The following is a 15,109-nucleotide window of genomic DNA, read 5'->3' as shown; positions in this document are numbered from 1 at the left end:
AAGAAGCCTTGGTATATGTATGTACTTACCTTAGTGCTGTCTATAGCCTAGTACACACTAAGCCTCGTGCAGCGCTGAATGAGGTAGGTAGCATTGTTCAATACAGTGAGGAGTGTCCACATTGCGACTACCCGTAATGCTGCAGCGCGTCAGTCGCCTCTGAACATTATCGACGGAAGGTAGTGCGTCTTCATTGTCCAGTTCACAGATGACGTTCAAATTGTTGCGTTGACATATATGAGGGAGACAGGCAGGTAACGGAATACTCTGCAACTATAGGCACTGTCATTTTACGTTCTAAGCGTAATCTTTAATCCAATAGCGTTCAAATGGTTGACGCTATTCTGCCAGTCATCCAGCTTTCTTTTACGATTGGGGTGTCAGAGAAGAATCTTTACTTTTAACTTATGTCCCTCTGTTCTGATCTCCCCCTTTTCCACCTCTTCTGTGTAATATTGCCCCCAAGGATAGAACCGCTGGTTATTGCCAGCGAAGTGATAGATACCACAGAAAAGCTGCGTAGGCATTGCTTGGGGTTGGAAGGAATATTGAATAATACCCTCAACAGAAAAAGGCACTTTATTATCATCGAGCAGGGCGAGAAGGTGCCCTCAATTCACCAGGATCCTCAAACCCAGGGGTCCAATTGGGTCATATCCACCCCTCCAATGGGGGGGGGGGGGTTCCCATGGGCCCACAGGGTCTCACAAGCACACACCGACAAATAGTGACGCTTTTAGTTCGCGTTGAAGTGTCCCCAGGCGGCCAATCAACAGCAACGAATAAGACATGGTGATGCGTAGTAAATGGAGGAATGGCGGTTCACATACCCAGCTCGAAACCTTGTAAATGTTCTAATCAAAATCACGGTCTTCTTTAAGTAGAATAAGCGGAAAACATACATTTCCCTGAACACAACAAAAAATTATTACTTTTAGTGTTTTACACCAACTATAGTAGTAAGGTTACAATAGGTGAGTTAACCCTTCAAACTCCGATGACAAGATGTCTTGTCATTAGGTCAAATATAACAAAAAATCATAAAACACCAAAATGTTTGATCAAACACCAGAAAAATATGACGTCAATCCTCGCGCTGTCAAGCCCCATCAGATTATATTCGGATGTACGGGCCGGCGCGAGGCCTACCATATACGGTTTTTCGTATCTACACCACAAGCGGCTGACATGAGTTGAATGGGTTAAGTCGATCTGCGAAAAAAAAATCAAGCCAGTAGTTATTTCTGTCAATATGTATCTGTTCGATACATGTACATTCTGTACAAAATATCCGTTTGGATTACATAAAGGACTGGTGGTCGATTCTTAATTCCAAGCAAAATTTTCGTCGGCATTAAAGCTGAGTCAGGATGATACAGTGAATAGAAAACAAAAGAACTGACACGGGTAAGGGCTAAAGTCTTCAAAGAAACCGTGGAGAAACAGACCTTATATACGAATGCCTATGGTTGAGGCGATTTGCCACCTCAGCTTGTGAAATGAATAACCGTTGAAAATCATTAATAATTGATTGGATTTAATAACTAAAACTACAGAATAACATATGAAAACAAATAAACAATGTCTTTCATCTACGACTAGAAAAGGAAAAATAGAAATGCGCTGTAAAATCTCAGTGAAATATTGTGTTCGATGTCATTGCGATGCTCCCGCCCGCAAGAAGGATGACGTAGTATCTCCTCCGTTTCCTATTGGTCACCAATCTGACGCTTCATTCCCGCCAAGTTGCACGGTTGCTGCCCAACCGGTCGTTCTTGGGTGGTGTGACACGACATCAACACAACGGACTGACAGTTCATTTGTACTTCCCAGATATTATCTTTCCTAATTATGTTGAACCATTGGTTTGCATTTGTCCAGTTTCGTTGGATCACACTTATTACATGATTTTTACTATATAATCATTTCCATAATGTTTACCTAAGGTACATTCCAATAGTTTCAATGCAGTAGCTGAAGAATTATTTTTTCATAAATCTCTACCGAGCTGAAGTGAGAATAGTGTGACTTTCTCGAGTCTTAACTTTTAAGTTATTTTACTTTCATACACAAACAAGCGCACACACTAATTCTGATATTTAGATCACTGTCGAAACTGAACTACAACGGATTGTTTCTTAAAGATTCTGAAGTAGTATTTCAGAACCTAATATAGTGGATAACAGAAATATTCATAGTACCAAACATGAATACAAATTATTTTTCAATTCGAACGCATGAACAAATTCGAAGCGTGACAAGAAGTTGACATTGCTCACTCGCTTGCAAATGTGTATGTTTAAAATGTTGGGTGACTGCACAACAATGAAAGGTTTGGAATGCCAGGCGTCTTGTCTCCCTTTCCATCCCTGTCCTCCTTATTCTTTATATTTCCACAAAACTTGTCCATGTAGTTACTAAACGCATACGAACGCTCGTGCACTCAAAACTTGAACATTCACACGCACACACATACAAACAGTAAACCTTCAATATTCGTTGAGTTTAGGGCACACGCGCGCGAATTTGCAAATTAAAATTCTCGGTTCTTTCCTCCCACCCGATAATGGAAATAAATTCTGTTATGGTGCTTGACAGTATGAATATAGACAAACTATTCACAATGATATACATCAAACTGATCCTAACAATGGAAAATATGCACGAGAATTACATAATCACATACAGGCTCATTACTTAATGTACATGTAGAGATAACGCTACAATATTTACTTGATGAACGCACTTTTGTGGTACATTTTTTATACAATAAAACAAAGATAGCCAGTACGATATGCTACACACATAAATCATTAGTAAACGTTTTTGAAGCATACAAATGGTGCGTGAAAGAAATACTGCACTAGACGCCTGACAGACCAATCGATCTGTATACAAGACGACATGGCTGCAACGCGCGGGAAGATGTTGAATTCTCTACAATCCGTTCATCCACGCGTGCACGCGCACACACACAAAGAAGAAAACGAAGAAATTTAACTTTAATATAACATTTATGGTACGATGGAGGAATAAAAAGGAAACCCAAAGGCATATAACACTGGTTAATGATTCTCAGATATAGGAAAGGCAGAGAAAAAAAAAAAAAAAAAAAAAAAAAAAAAAAAAAAACGCGAGAGGATGAGTATGTATATGTACTATGTCTATACTATACGCACAGTGGAACACTCAATTACTTACAGGTAGATTAATGCCACACTAAGCATTCAATGTTCAAAGGAACTAATTATGTTATGAACTAAAGCGTACGATCATTATGTTATGAACTAAAGCGTACGATCATTATGTTATGAACTAAAGCGTACGATCATTATGTTATGAACTAAAGCGTACGATCATTATGTTATGAACTAAAGCGTACGATCATTATGTTATGAAATAAAGCGTACGATCCCAAATTGACACATGTAAATGCGATCAGTAAACACACTAAACGCGCACGCATACCAAGACATTCTGTCAATGTCGTGTTAACTAAAGCCTACCTCAAATACAGGATAACATATATAAAAAAAATAGTTACAGCTTATGATATATGGAACGCTCACTGAGCTAAGAGTTCCAGTTTTCTATAAAAGACTGGAATGTGGATAATAAATGGAATTAATCCGAAATGTGCATGAACACACGCGGGCTACATCCGTGGAATGGTTTCTGACAGACTTCCTATGACCGCAGCGCAATGAAAACAAATACTTGAAATGGTTGTCGGCACCACCCAGGTAACAAAAGAAGAAGAAAAAAAAAATAGTTGATGACTTCTACGTTGTTCAGTGAACCATCCATACTCTCAAATTACGTGCTGGGCTCGTGATCAGTAACTATTACGCTCCCGGATTGAGCTCGAGAAAATTACATCAGAAATATCATTCTGGCACTTGACGGCAACTCCTCGATGTCGTCAGGCGATTTTAGTGACGAAAGCTCCTGGGTCAAAAACAATCTACCGTAAGTAATTCGAAGTTTAGGGGTAACCCTATAGTTATGGCTTTGCATGGATCAGTTTCCTGTGAACGCCAGAAATATTTTACAACCAATTTAAGTGTATTTCATATTCATAATGATTTTTTTTAACAATATCATAATCTATACCATCATAATTTGCTTAATATAACTTAGTTTATTACATGGTCATATGATATATTCTAATATAAATATATCCAGAAAGCAATGCATATTAATCTAATGACTTCTCCACGATAGAAATAGTCTTAAAAAGTCTTGGCTACAGGCCTAACTACAATGTTGTCTTTCTCCTTAACTAAAGGACTACGAAAGAGCTGGGCGACTGTAGGACGCGAGAAGGTTCTAGACTAATACGGAAGCCGTGCATATGGGAATATCCAACTGAAGTTGCTATTGGGATAAAGTGTCAGTGTTAACGTTCAACAAATCAACCAGATGTGGAAAGTGATTTTGAAAAAAAATAATAATAATAAACAATCTGTAACCAAATACGTTTCAGTTTTGATTTATTTGCGAAATGCTCAGGATAATGTCGACTGCCGTGATTCGTTATAGTCATACGCACTGGTAAGTACTATTTACGTAGTCATCATAAAATTATTAAATAAGGTCAACTTAAACAATTAGAAATAAAAATAAGGATGTCATGGTCATAAATCACATTAAGAATTATTCAATAATCACATTGAGAAATAATGCCTTTACTTTTCAGATTGTAAGATGAAAATACTACTGCACAAATGCTGCTTCTACCAGTTCTACTGGAGATGTAGCGAAACTGTCTTCAACTAGATCATTAACTGTACAGAATATCATTAAATAGTATTTGAATCAGAATATGTTTATGGGCTTGTGGCTGTGACTACTGTAGCAGTGACACGCTCGTGTAGTTCTTTTTTGGCGACAAAACGTGTCCGAAATAACAACAATCACGTCACAACTTCCGAACGCCGACATTCCCCATCGGTAAAGTTGCCAAATGGTGCCGTCAAAATAGGAATTTCTTTGGTCCGTTTAACATAACTCGATTGTATTACAACACAATCATTTTTTTATAGTTACGGAATAATTGTGTCATCTAATTTACCGAAGTTTTTAGTCTGACAACTCCAACTGTACCAATGCTGACTTGAGATATTTTGCATTACAGCAATAATTATATTTTACGATTCATGGAAAGAAGACAACGAATAAAAAATAAAACTGCAGCGCCTGACAATAAGATTATACCTATAGCGACTTAAGTTTTTTTCTTTGGTGTATTTATCACTATCAGGCTGTATTAAAGCAAAATGGCATTAAAAACTGCAGAACATTTTTGTCACTTATGAAAAGAAAACATATTTTGGAGAGTTGAAAAAATCAGAGCCTGGTAGCTCTTACGTAGGGCAAATGTACGGATTTCGATAAAATCGAATGTATATTTCTCATTCCCAGTTTCACTGAAACTTCATGAATTACGTTTACTCTAAATTATAAATATCTAATGTATATCACATTACAAACGCAATATTTTTGTACACAATATTCTATATTCTACTTTTTATAACTTAATAATCTTTCCATGCATTCGAACAAAGTAATTTCAGAACATAGCTCGGACAAGTATTTCACAACTCTATTACTATTCTTCTGCTTAACAGTCATCCTTAGTTTAGAAAACTTTGTGAGAGTAATGATGAAATTCCGAAGTCAAAAACGATGATAACAGTGGGACCCGCCGTAAATCGATGGTATCACGCACGTCTGGTAACCGCGTGGGGGATTTGGGCGTCTGTATGATGACGCGCGTGATACCACCGAGCTACGGCAGGTCCCAATGTCATCATCGTTACGGACGTCAGAATTTCGTCATTACTCTCACAAGTTTTCTAAACTAAGGTACCCAAAACCACGAAATAAAAGCCAAAAGTAGTAAACCAGATGAAATAGACAATAAATAAAATTGTGAAAAAAATGAGGAGTTACTGGTTTGTGAATTAAATATGTTGTCATGTAGTGTACCATTGCACTAATGATAAAAGTGACGGTATTTATACGCAGAATGGCAGTTCGTGATATCTGTAGTGGTAATTGCAATGACAGCTTCATTTCTCTCTGGTAACTGTGGTGATCAATGCACAACATCTATGATTCATAGGCTTAACAATGTTAAATTAAGTCAAACTAAGCTATAATTGCATTAAGTAAAAAACTGAAATAGGATATTGGTGCACATATTACAATACAATTAATGCCAACAGTAACACCAGTAATAACAGTTTCAATAATAAAACTTATGAAGAAACCAGGAAACTAGAAACTAGAAAAAGTGCAGAAGAGGAAAGACAAAAATAAGAGGAAGTCATTCGATGACATAGTCATAGACAGGAAGATGTAAGGATTATAAAGATTCAGGTTTGAAATGTAAGGATTCGATGACCACAGTATAACTCCTGGAGTAATCACTGTTGACACGGATGGATAGTCACCTTAAAAACTTACAATCACATAAAAACCCAAATCTCAGTCACAGAAAAGAAACTTGTTCACAGACAAAGAAATGGAGTAACGTTGGTCACAGAAAACAAAGAAATTAAGCCACACACAATACAATGACACTGGGACACAGAAAAATGAAAGTTCTAAAAAATAAATCATCTTAGTGCTTGTTTCCGTGAAACGACTAGCCTTCTGTTATGGAAATACTTTCGGTCTGCATAATGGTACATAAGCAGCTTATACAAGCTGGAGACAATTCTTAGACTTAATCTGCATGAAACCGCATAAATACACTTAAAATACACATATAAAACGGAATGTGATCTACTAAATTCTGTATACCACCAATTCATATCCACTTCATATAAATTTAATGTACAAATGTGCCCTAAATGCATTTTTTTCCTTCAAAAGTCAGCCACAAAGTGAGGTCTATAAGCATGGGAGAAAGAGGTACATTCTCACTTATTCTTATTCCACACAGTTCTTTCTATCCGTTTCTTATTTAAGAAAAGGAGAAAAAAAAAAAAAAAAAAAAAAGACACACGGTATTCAAAATCCTTGTAACATCAGTCAAGACATTATAGGTCCTACACTCTATTTTATGTCGATGTAAATAATACTATTTTCTAGGACGTGACTTAGCTTTTTTTTTCTTAAGAAAACATTGGAAACCCCAGAGAAAATAAATAAATAAAATCCCTTTTGTCCATATCTTTATTATTGTTATTTTTTTTAATTTGTTTCTTTCATACGTGTTCTTAGTCTCACCCGCTCCTGACTGGCTAGACAATTTCCCCAACTCCTTACGAAAATTAACGTTTTATCTTATGGATAAGCCAGTAAGCCAGATGAATTCGACTTAAAGGGGGTAAAGTATGACTTCCTAATTGTAGAGACAATTCGCCAGGGCACAGGCCAATACTTTGCTGTGTGGTAGATTTTCATCAATCATTTCCATGCCTTATGTGCCACTGTTTGTTCTTGTCCACCTTCCCTATTCGTTGTGGGGTGAAAACAATACAGGTCGGATCATGTGGTCCCATCTCATCTCCATAAACTAAAGCCATTGATGGAAGCAATCATGGAAACTATTTTTTAATCTGTCATTCATAACTCATTGAATTTGTAGGAAAAAAAAAAAAAATCACTTAAAACACTTTCCCTGTCCAATGAAGAATCTGAATCCACTACAAAAGCCTCAGCACAGCAAAGAGGAACACAAGGGAGCAAACAAAATTTGAAAGAAAGCACCACACAGCAAGACAAACCACAGTGCAATGGAGCTGATCACAGCACTCTTCATTCTTCATCATATTGTATGTTTCCATGACGTTTTATCTCGTAGCATCATTTATGTACTATTCAGTGTATCATTCACACACCATTCTCACACTACCCTCACATTACACACGTACTACCCTTACCCAAAGCACATATGTGCATCACACCATCCTGTACAACTTCCCTGTACACCAACGCAAATTACCATCTTTGTACCGAATGAAAGTCACCCCCAGCCCCTACTCGACTCTTTGCGCTTTTTGTCCCTATGCTCTTGGTCCTCCTCCTTCGTCTACTTCTGCAGGAAGTCGTAGCCGAAGAGGAGGTAGTCGACCAAGTACGCCTGCATGAAGCTCTTCTTCTCCTGAGGCAGGAGTTTCTGCCAGTAGCTCTTGTGGTACTTGGACGCGTGGAAAGGCCGATCTGCAGAGGGGAAGCGTCCTCTGAAGTCACCGGCACCCATCCAGTCCAGCACGAAGTCCACCTCCGTTAGAAGGTTCTCGTAGCTACCGATCACATCGTACTGTAAGAGGAGAACACAAGAATGAAGGAGACTGCATGAGACCATAAGGACTACACTAGGTAGTTCCATGTCCATTACCACCTATCAATATAATCCCTATCCACAAAGTTCTAAGGTACCCTATCTACCCTCTTTTTTTGTAAATACTAAGAGAACATATCTATCAAATACCTTAATAATTCTTTTTCTGATTCTATCAAGACATCCTTGTCGTAATTAATTGGGCCTATCATTTCCTAATTTCTAGTTTTGTGGAGATGAAAGAAGCTCTTGGGGTTAAATTTCACTTGTCTGGCAACCTTAATTTTGTCAATATATTTCACTCTGCACATGTGCTTTTTAACCAGTCCAACCATCTGATTATACCTAGTCCAAACGTGTGTTTCTTCCTCTTTTCGTGAATAAATAAATCCCTCTTTTTTCTTATTACAATCTCATTTTCCAATCCATCCGTCATCGATTTGGGTGTATTAGTATCTGCCCTAAGGGTTTTCACTGGTTGCACAAGATCCTAGCAGTTAAAGTGTTGTACAATTCATCTAGACTCCTGACCTTGTTCATGACCTCGCTACTGACCTCAGTTGAGAGTTCCCCTACATTCAACATGTCATGACCTAGTACAGGAACTTCAAACTTACTCAAGTATCTACTTAAATCATTGAAATTGGCTCTCCGAAAGTCAGGTACTACGTTATTCTTACTACCAGTATTCAATTCTCCCCATTTGATGCTAAATCTTATTTCTTCATTATCACTAGTACCCAGAAGAGGTGGGACATTGTAATAATGAAAGAAAAAAAATCCTAAAACCCCACTTCTGGGAGGATTCCTCACCTGGATGAAAACTCCTGCCCTAGATGGAGGGAATTTCCCGTAGGCTAGAGTACCTGCAGGATATCTGCACCCGACCAGGGAGAGTCCTCCTGGCAACAAGTGAGAGAGAGAGAGAGAGAGAGAGAGAGAGAGAGAGAGAGAGAGAGAGAGAGAGAGAGAGAGAGAGATAGAGAGAGAGAGAGAGAGAGAGAGAGAGAGAGAGAGAGAGAGAGAGAACGATATGCTTGCGTACCTTGATCAAACACGGAGCGCAAATGTCGACGACTGGCCTCCAGTGCTCATTCCACTGAGCTTCTGTCCATCCCTTCGGCGCAATTTTCTTTTTCTTTTCATCTGCTTCTCCGCTCTTGATGGCGTTGTTGTCACTCACTCCTCCATCTTTCTCTCCCTTTTCGTTGCTCCTCTTAACCCTGTCCTTCTTCTCGTCTTTTCTCTTTTCCTTCTTCCCTCCTCCTTCTTTATTGGGTTCTTCATTTCTCTTCCCCTCTTCATCGTCTGAGACCAAAGCCTCGAGTCGCTTTTCTTGTTCCACTATGGACTTCTGTCCTTCATCATTACCCTGTTCTCCTCCAGGTCTGCTAGCATCACTTCCTCCTCCAGGTTTCCCGTCAACTCCCTGTTCTGCTACGGTCCCCCCCTCCTTCTTCTCCAGCTCTAGTAGCTCCTGTTCTCTGGGCTTTGAGACCCAACGGATGAACTCCGAAAAGGTGACGTTGTGGCCTCCAGTTTCCTGAAACGAAAGTCCTCCATTCAATTGCAAAGACAAGAACCCCAAGGGGTGAGGACAGAGTTGTCCCCAAAGTGGAACTACGAATCCAAAGCTAGTGGAAACTAGTGGGTGCTTAGTGATACAATCCAATCTTGAGGTGGTCTCCAGTTGGTCAATGAACAGCATCACATAAACATGGTATACATAAGACAATAGTCTGATATTCCCAGCATCACACTATACCAAAAACTTATTCTTCAAGAGCTTTCGTTAGATTTATTCTTATATGATTCAGGATTCAAAGTTAAACATTCACAGTAGGGCAGAGTAATTATAAAGGTGCGATTAGTTGAAAGGAAAATGTTCTTCACGGGCTTCTGGGTACATAGAGTTCTCCTACCTTGCCTCGAATCAGTCTTTCGATTTCAACTCCGACATTAGCGTGGAAGTCGAAGACGCTCTCCGTGTCCGTATTCTCCAGTTTGTCTCTGTAGGCGGAAACCACACGATCGAAAGGGTTCCTGATGAAGAGGAACTTCCGGTAGTTCTTCAAGGCCTCCTCCCGAAGTTCATCTGGGGGAAGAAAGAAGCATGATCACTCCACCAACCCATCCACACCTTCCACCTGACTCCATCACCTCAGTATGATCTTCAATGCCTGGGTGATATATAGCCCTCATTGATAAAATACAAGGATAATCCTAAGCAGGCAACACAGACAATGCACCACAGAGTGAAGGCAGTTACTGTTGATGAATTGAAGTACTGTTTGAACTTCTTTCTCACTTGAAATACTGAGGTAGTACATCTAGAAGTATTTCAAGTGAGAGGTTCAAACTTCACTTCAATTCAGCAACAGGAAGTCTGCCTCTCCTCTGTGCTGCAACGCCTGCATTTCAATTTGCATTTAGGGTAATACCTGACACGTGTGTGAGCGAAGGTATTAGTGAACCGTGAACGGTCTTCCTCGGAATTTCCATGATGTCTTCATCGTCCTCCAGGAGATTTGTGAGCCACAGCCACATGCGCCTCCATGATGTGCATGCCACCTTCGGGAAGAGAAGAGCTTGAGTTAACGAAGAAAGGACACGGGCAGCAGAAAGTGGTCATTGAAACAAAGGCATATAAACAAGATGAAACTACTCGCAAGACTGAAGGTAAGGGAATGGTAATACAACCATTCCTCGTTTAACGACGACAATTGAGACCGGCGTCGCCGTCGGTAAGCGAAAGTGTATACATATACGTACGTGTACTGTATGTACAATGTCCAGCAATACATGTATCTTTATTTTCGTGTATTTTCCCGCTTTTATACAGTACATTAAAGCTTTATTTACTGTTTTGATAGTACAGAAAGCCCTCAAATAACGTATATGACCAAATCCGCGTATGCTGACATTCCATATTAAATACCGGGGTATTTTTTTAGTTTCGACCATGGGCGCAATATAGCAATAGAAAATTAATCATTAATTTTGTAAATTAAAATGTATCAACGTAATATGCAATTTTGTGGGCGGAAATGAAAATAAAAAAATACCTTGCTACAAGCAAATATGCTAATGAACGAAGTCGGTAGCATAGGATCGGGACGCCATCTTGTCGTCTGTCAATTGACGGCCTCGGTACTTCCGACAGTACCTCGCCAGGTACATTTTCTTGAAGGAATGTTATGGAGCAGAGATATATGCATTCCTTTAAGCTGCAAGAACTTTGTATACCCCGCAAGCTGAGTGGTTGAAAAGCGCGCCAACGTCTCTCACGACGACAAGGACGAGCCGGATGACATTTAATTTGCAGGTAATGATTTATTAAACACAGGTTAGGTTAGTTTAGTTTAGGTTAGACGAATTTATCATCCTTTCATTTCTTCGACGTCGGCATCTATCATAACAAACATGGCGTACCATTCGTCCGACACGACTTCGTTACTTACGAAATCTGTTTTAGCACCTTTTTTTCCGCTCACAAAATTGCATATTACGTTGATACATTATAATTTACAAAATTAATAATTAATTTTCTATTGCTATATTGCGCCCATGGTCGAAACTAAAAATTTACCAATACCGGTATATACTGTACCCCAGGTAGTTTTTGCAGCTTGCAGGATGGTAATGTAGACCTAAGCTTCAGAACACTTTACCTCACAGCTAATATCCACCGTACAAGTTCATTTATAACATCATACAAATTTGCCTCAGCCAACTTATCGTACACGACGTCGTAACTTCGGGAGATTTACGTTAAACGAATATTGGTCTGTCATAAAGCCCGTCGTTACTCCGCGTTGTCGTTAACCGAGTAGGTCGTTAAACGAGGAGTGGTTGTATTAATCTGTGCACATAGTCACAATTAGGAAAAAATGGTTTATTGTAAATGGCCATATTACAAAATATATACTATGATACATTATAAAAAGAAAAGGAAAATAAGATTTCAATGAGTTGTATTTTTTCCCTGATCGACGGATGACGTCATGTCAAGGCTGTGTTCCATGGACCAATCAGAGAGCGATATTTGGGTCGACTTCAACAAATAACCAAAATACTGTATCTCTTCTATCCAATTCCTCCTTCATATTAATCCTAGCAAACCCCATAGGCCTCTCCGATCCTCCCACCCCATTTAACCTCCCGTCCCCTTTCCTCAAAATCCCTTACATCAATAAAATTTCCCCCAAGTTCCCTGTTTTCACCTTGAGTGAGTGTACTTGTGGAATGGCGGTACAGGAAGAGACACGTAGTGATGAAACTTACTTGAATAATCCCTTTACACGTCATATGGGCTGTTTTATCTTATTTGGCTTCTGGCCTGCGGTTTGACAAGGATAAGGGATGCCTCTTTTGGAAAAAAAGTCTTTATATGATATACCTATCAGTGCCAAGGATTGAAATAAATAAACAACGGCCCTGGCGTTCATTTCAGGAGAGGTATGACAAAATGCTCAAGAATGAGAGAGAGAGAGAGAGAGAAGGGAGGGGGGAGAGAAAGAAGCTTGTTCTTATCTATCTATATACCAAAGGAATTCTTCCCCCTTTCATAAGGGGCGGGGGTAGCCAAATCAAATGGCACATACCCATTCCACTCCCCTCCACCACCCTTTACCCCTCTCTTCTCAGCTCCTCGTGGATGACGGGTCATCTCTGTATCCCGCCCACTGCCCTGGGTCAGAAGCAATGCAGCAAGGCACAGTACATCCACAGCAGGGCTCTATCGCTTTAGTTACATGTCGACTCTCCACTGTCTCCTCATGCGAATATAGAGAAGACGAGGGGAAATCCCTTCGGGCCGCGTCAATTCATAGTCTATTCACAACTATTTTCCATTCACACCCATCTTTTGCTAAGTGAAAAAAAGAAAGAAAAAAGAAAAAAGGGAAAGAAAATCTTACCTTTGGAACGAAGCAGAAAACGATTTTGTGTGTTTCATCCACCAGCAAATGTCGGTACAAATCGTAGCTGTAATTCTGGCTGATGTCAAACTGCTCACAAGCGGACTGAACTCTGGTTCTGCGCTGAGCCTGAAGCGCCTCCCACCGTGCCCTCACCTCCGGGCCGGACCCAGACTCCAGCCGGGGCAGAACCTATTGACCGCAGGGGAAGTAAGAACAATACTGTAGTCGCGGGCAGTGTCATGGACTTTTTACACACACACACACACACACACACACACACACACACACACACACACAGTTGGTAGAGTTCCCGACTGCCACTACGGCGGTCCGGGTTCGAATCCCGTCCAGGGCTGAAATAATTTCAGTATCGCTGCGCTGCGAGTCGTTTCTCCAACTCTCGTGGGCGGGGAGTTGAGTGTGAGTGTGTAAGGTCACCGCATTACCCATAGATCGTTCATATATGAGCTCTGAGCTCTCCTTCGGGAGGGAAATAGCTGTCGATCACGAGTCCAACACGTGATCCAAGACCATGGTGGTGAATCACATAGATTGCTTGAGAAGTGGTTTGCACCAAAGGCTCGTACCGACGTTAACCCAAAATAGTTCCAAGTTCGAGACTTGAAATATTAACACTGCAATCCGTTGTTGTTCCCCCTGGGCAAAGTTGTAGTGTGTGTGTGTGTATGTATGTGTGTGTGTGTGTGTGCGTGTGTGTGTGGTCACATAATTGTCCATGGATCGGTCTATATATGAGCTCTGAACTCTCATCTGTGAAGGATATAGTTGTCAATCACGAGTTCAGCAGTTGATCTAAGATCATGTTGAATAAAACACACGCACACACAAACGCACGTATGATATGAGCGTATTGGCCTACATATATTTATTCTAATTATTCTCTGAGATAGTTTGTTTACATTGTTGAAAAAATATGTAACGACGCCGCATGTATACATAACAGAATATCGTGACGTCATGTCGCATGTAAATTATGGCGGGAATTCCAAGAAGCCCTCGACCACTGCATGAATCACTTAATCAAGATTACTCTAAAACTGGTGTTCCATTAACCTAGGGTTGTTCAGCTCATTTCAGGCGAATAAATCGCTTGGAGTGATAAAAGAGGTCTCAAAATAGCTGAAATTCTTTTGTAATGTACAGTGAAGTCTCATACTCATTCGTTAATTAATTTATAATCTTTTATTGTTATTTCAGAAGTAAAGCACAAATGGAGAAAATGTACAAAACACTCGCTCTTATGAATTACTGTTTCTTTTAAAAAGGGTATATGTAGAGGGGAGAAGGAGAAGGAAGAGGAGGAGGAAGAGGGGGAAAAGGAGGAGGAAGAGGAAGGGGAGGAAGATCAGACAGGGTGGATTGAAGTCTGGGAGACTGGGTGGAAAGTGCGTTATCGATTGAACTTTGGACTTGTTCGAAATAGCCACACTACCACGATGACTAACACACTCATGGCTTGTTGTCATAGTCACCAATTTGGGCTGCAAACACAGCAGACTAATATCAAGCCCAACCAGGGATTAACAGACATGTCAGTACTATAAACAAGCCGTTACTGTCTCCTTTGGGTGCGAGGTGATCACGATTCCAATTTATATGGAAGGGACAGAAGAGGAAAAAATATAATAAAAACAAAATAAATAAACACACAAATAAATAAATACATAAGTGGATAAATAAAAACCTCAATAATTCTGATATAAAGAATACTGAAATTGAATCAAGAAGGACGATACTGGATCTTACAGAAATTCATCAGTTATCATACCTGAGAAAAAATCACGTACTTATTGAAACTATATACTGCATAATTACATATTTCATGATAAAAATATTAATAGGAGACATAATAAAACGAAAAGTAATTTGT

At 39.7% G+C, this 15,109-nt stretch overlaps 1 protein-coding gene across 6 annotated transcripts in view; it reads right to left on the bottom strand.

Annotated features, from left to right (window-relative positions):
- Window positions 1-566: 566 nt before the first annotated feature.
- The window catches only part of LOC143028394 (carbohydrate sulfotransferase 14-like), a 55,939-nt gene continuing 41,396 nt past the window's right edge, over window positions 567-15,109 (bottom strand). For all 6 annotated transcript variants that reach the window (XM_076190399.1, XM_076190400.1, XM_076190401.1 and 3 more), the window contains 5 exons: window positions 13,216-13,407; window positions 10,738-10,867; window positions 10,219-10,391; window positions 9,342-9,839; window positions 567-8,275 (listed from right to left, as the gene is read on the bottom strand). In XM_076190399.1, the coding sequence (XP_076046514.1) occupies window positions 8,045-8,275; window positions 9,342-9,839; window positions 10,219-10,391; window positions 10,738-10,867; window positions 13,216-13,407 (1,224 nt within the window). In that variant the 3' untranslated portion in view covers window positions 567-8,044. The remainder of the gene's footprint in view (window positions 8,276-9,341; window positions 9,840-10,218; window positions 10,392-10,737; window positions 10,868-13,215; window positions 13,408-15,109) is intronic.

Source organism: Oratosquilla oratoria, chromosome 9, assembly GCF_046742065.1.
Source record: "Oratosquilla oratoria isolate Oo_2021 chromosome 9, ASM4674206v1, whole genome shotgun sequence".
Lineage (NCBI taxonomy): Eukaryota > Metazoa > Arthropoda > Malacostraca > Stomatopoda > Squillidae > Oratosquilla > Oratosquilla oratoria.
Note: the sequence above shows the minus strand (reverse complement) of the source record. Positions and strands in the feature narration are given on the sequence as shown.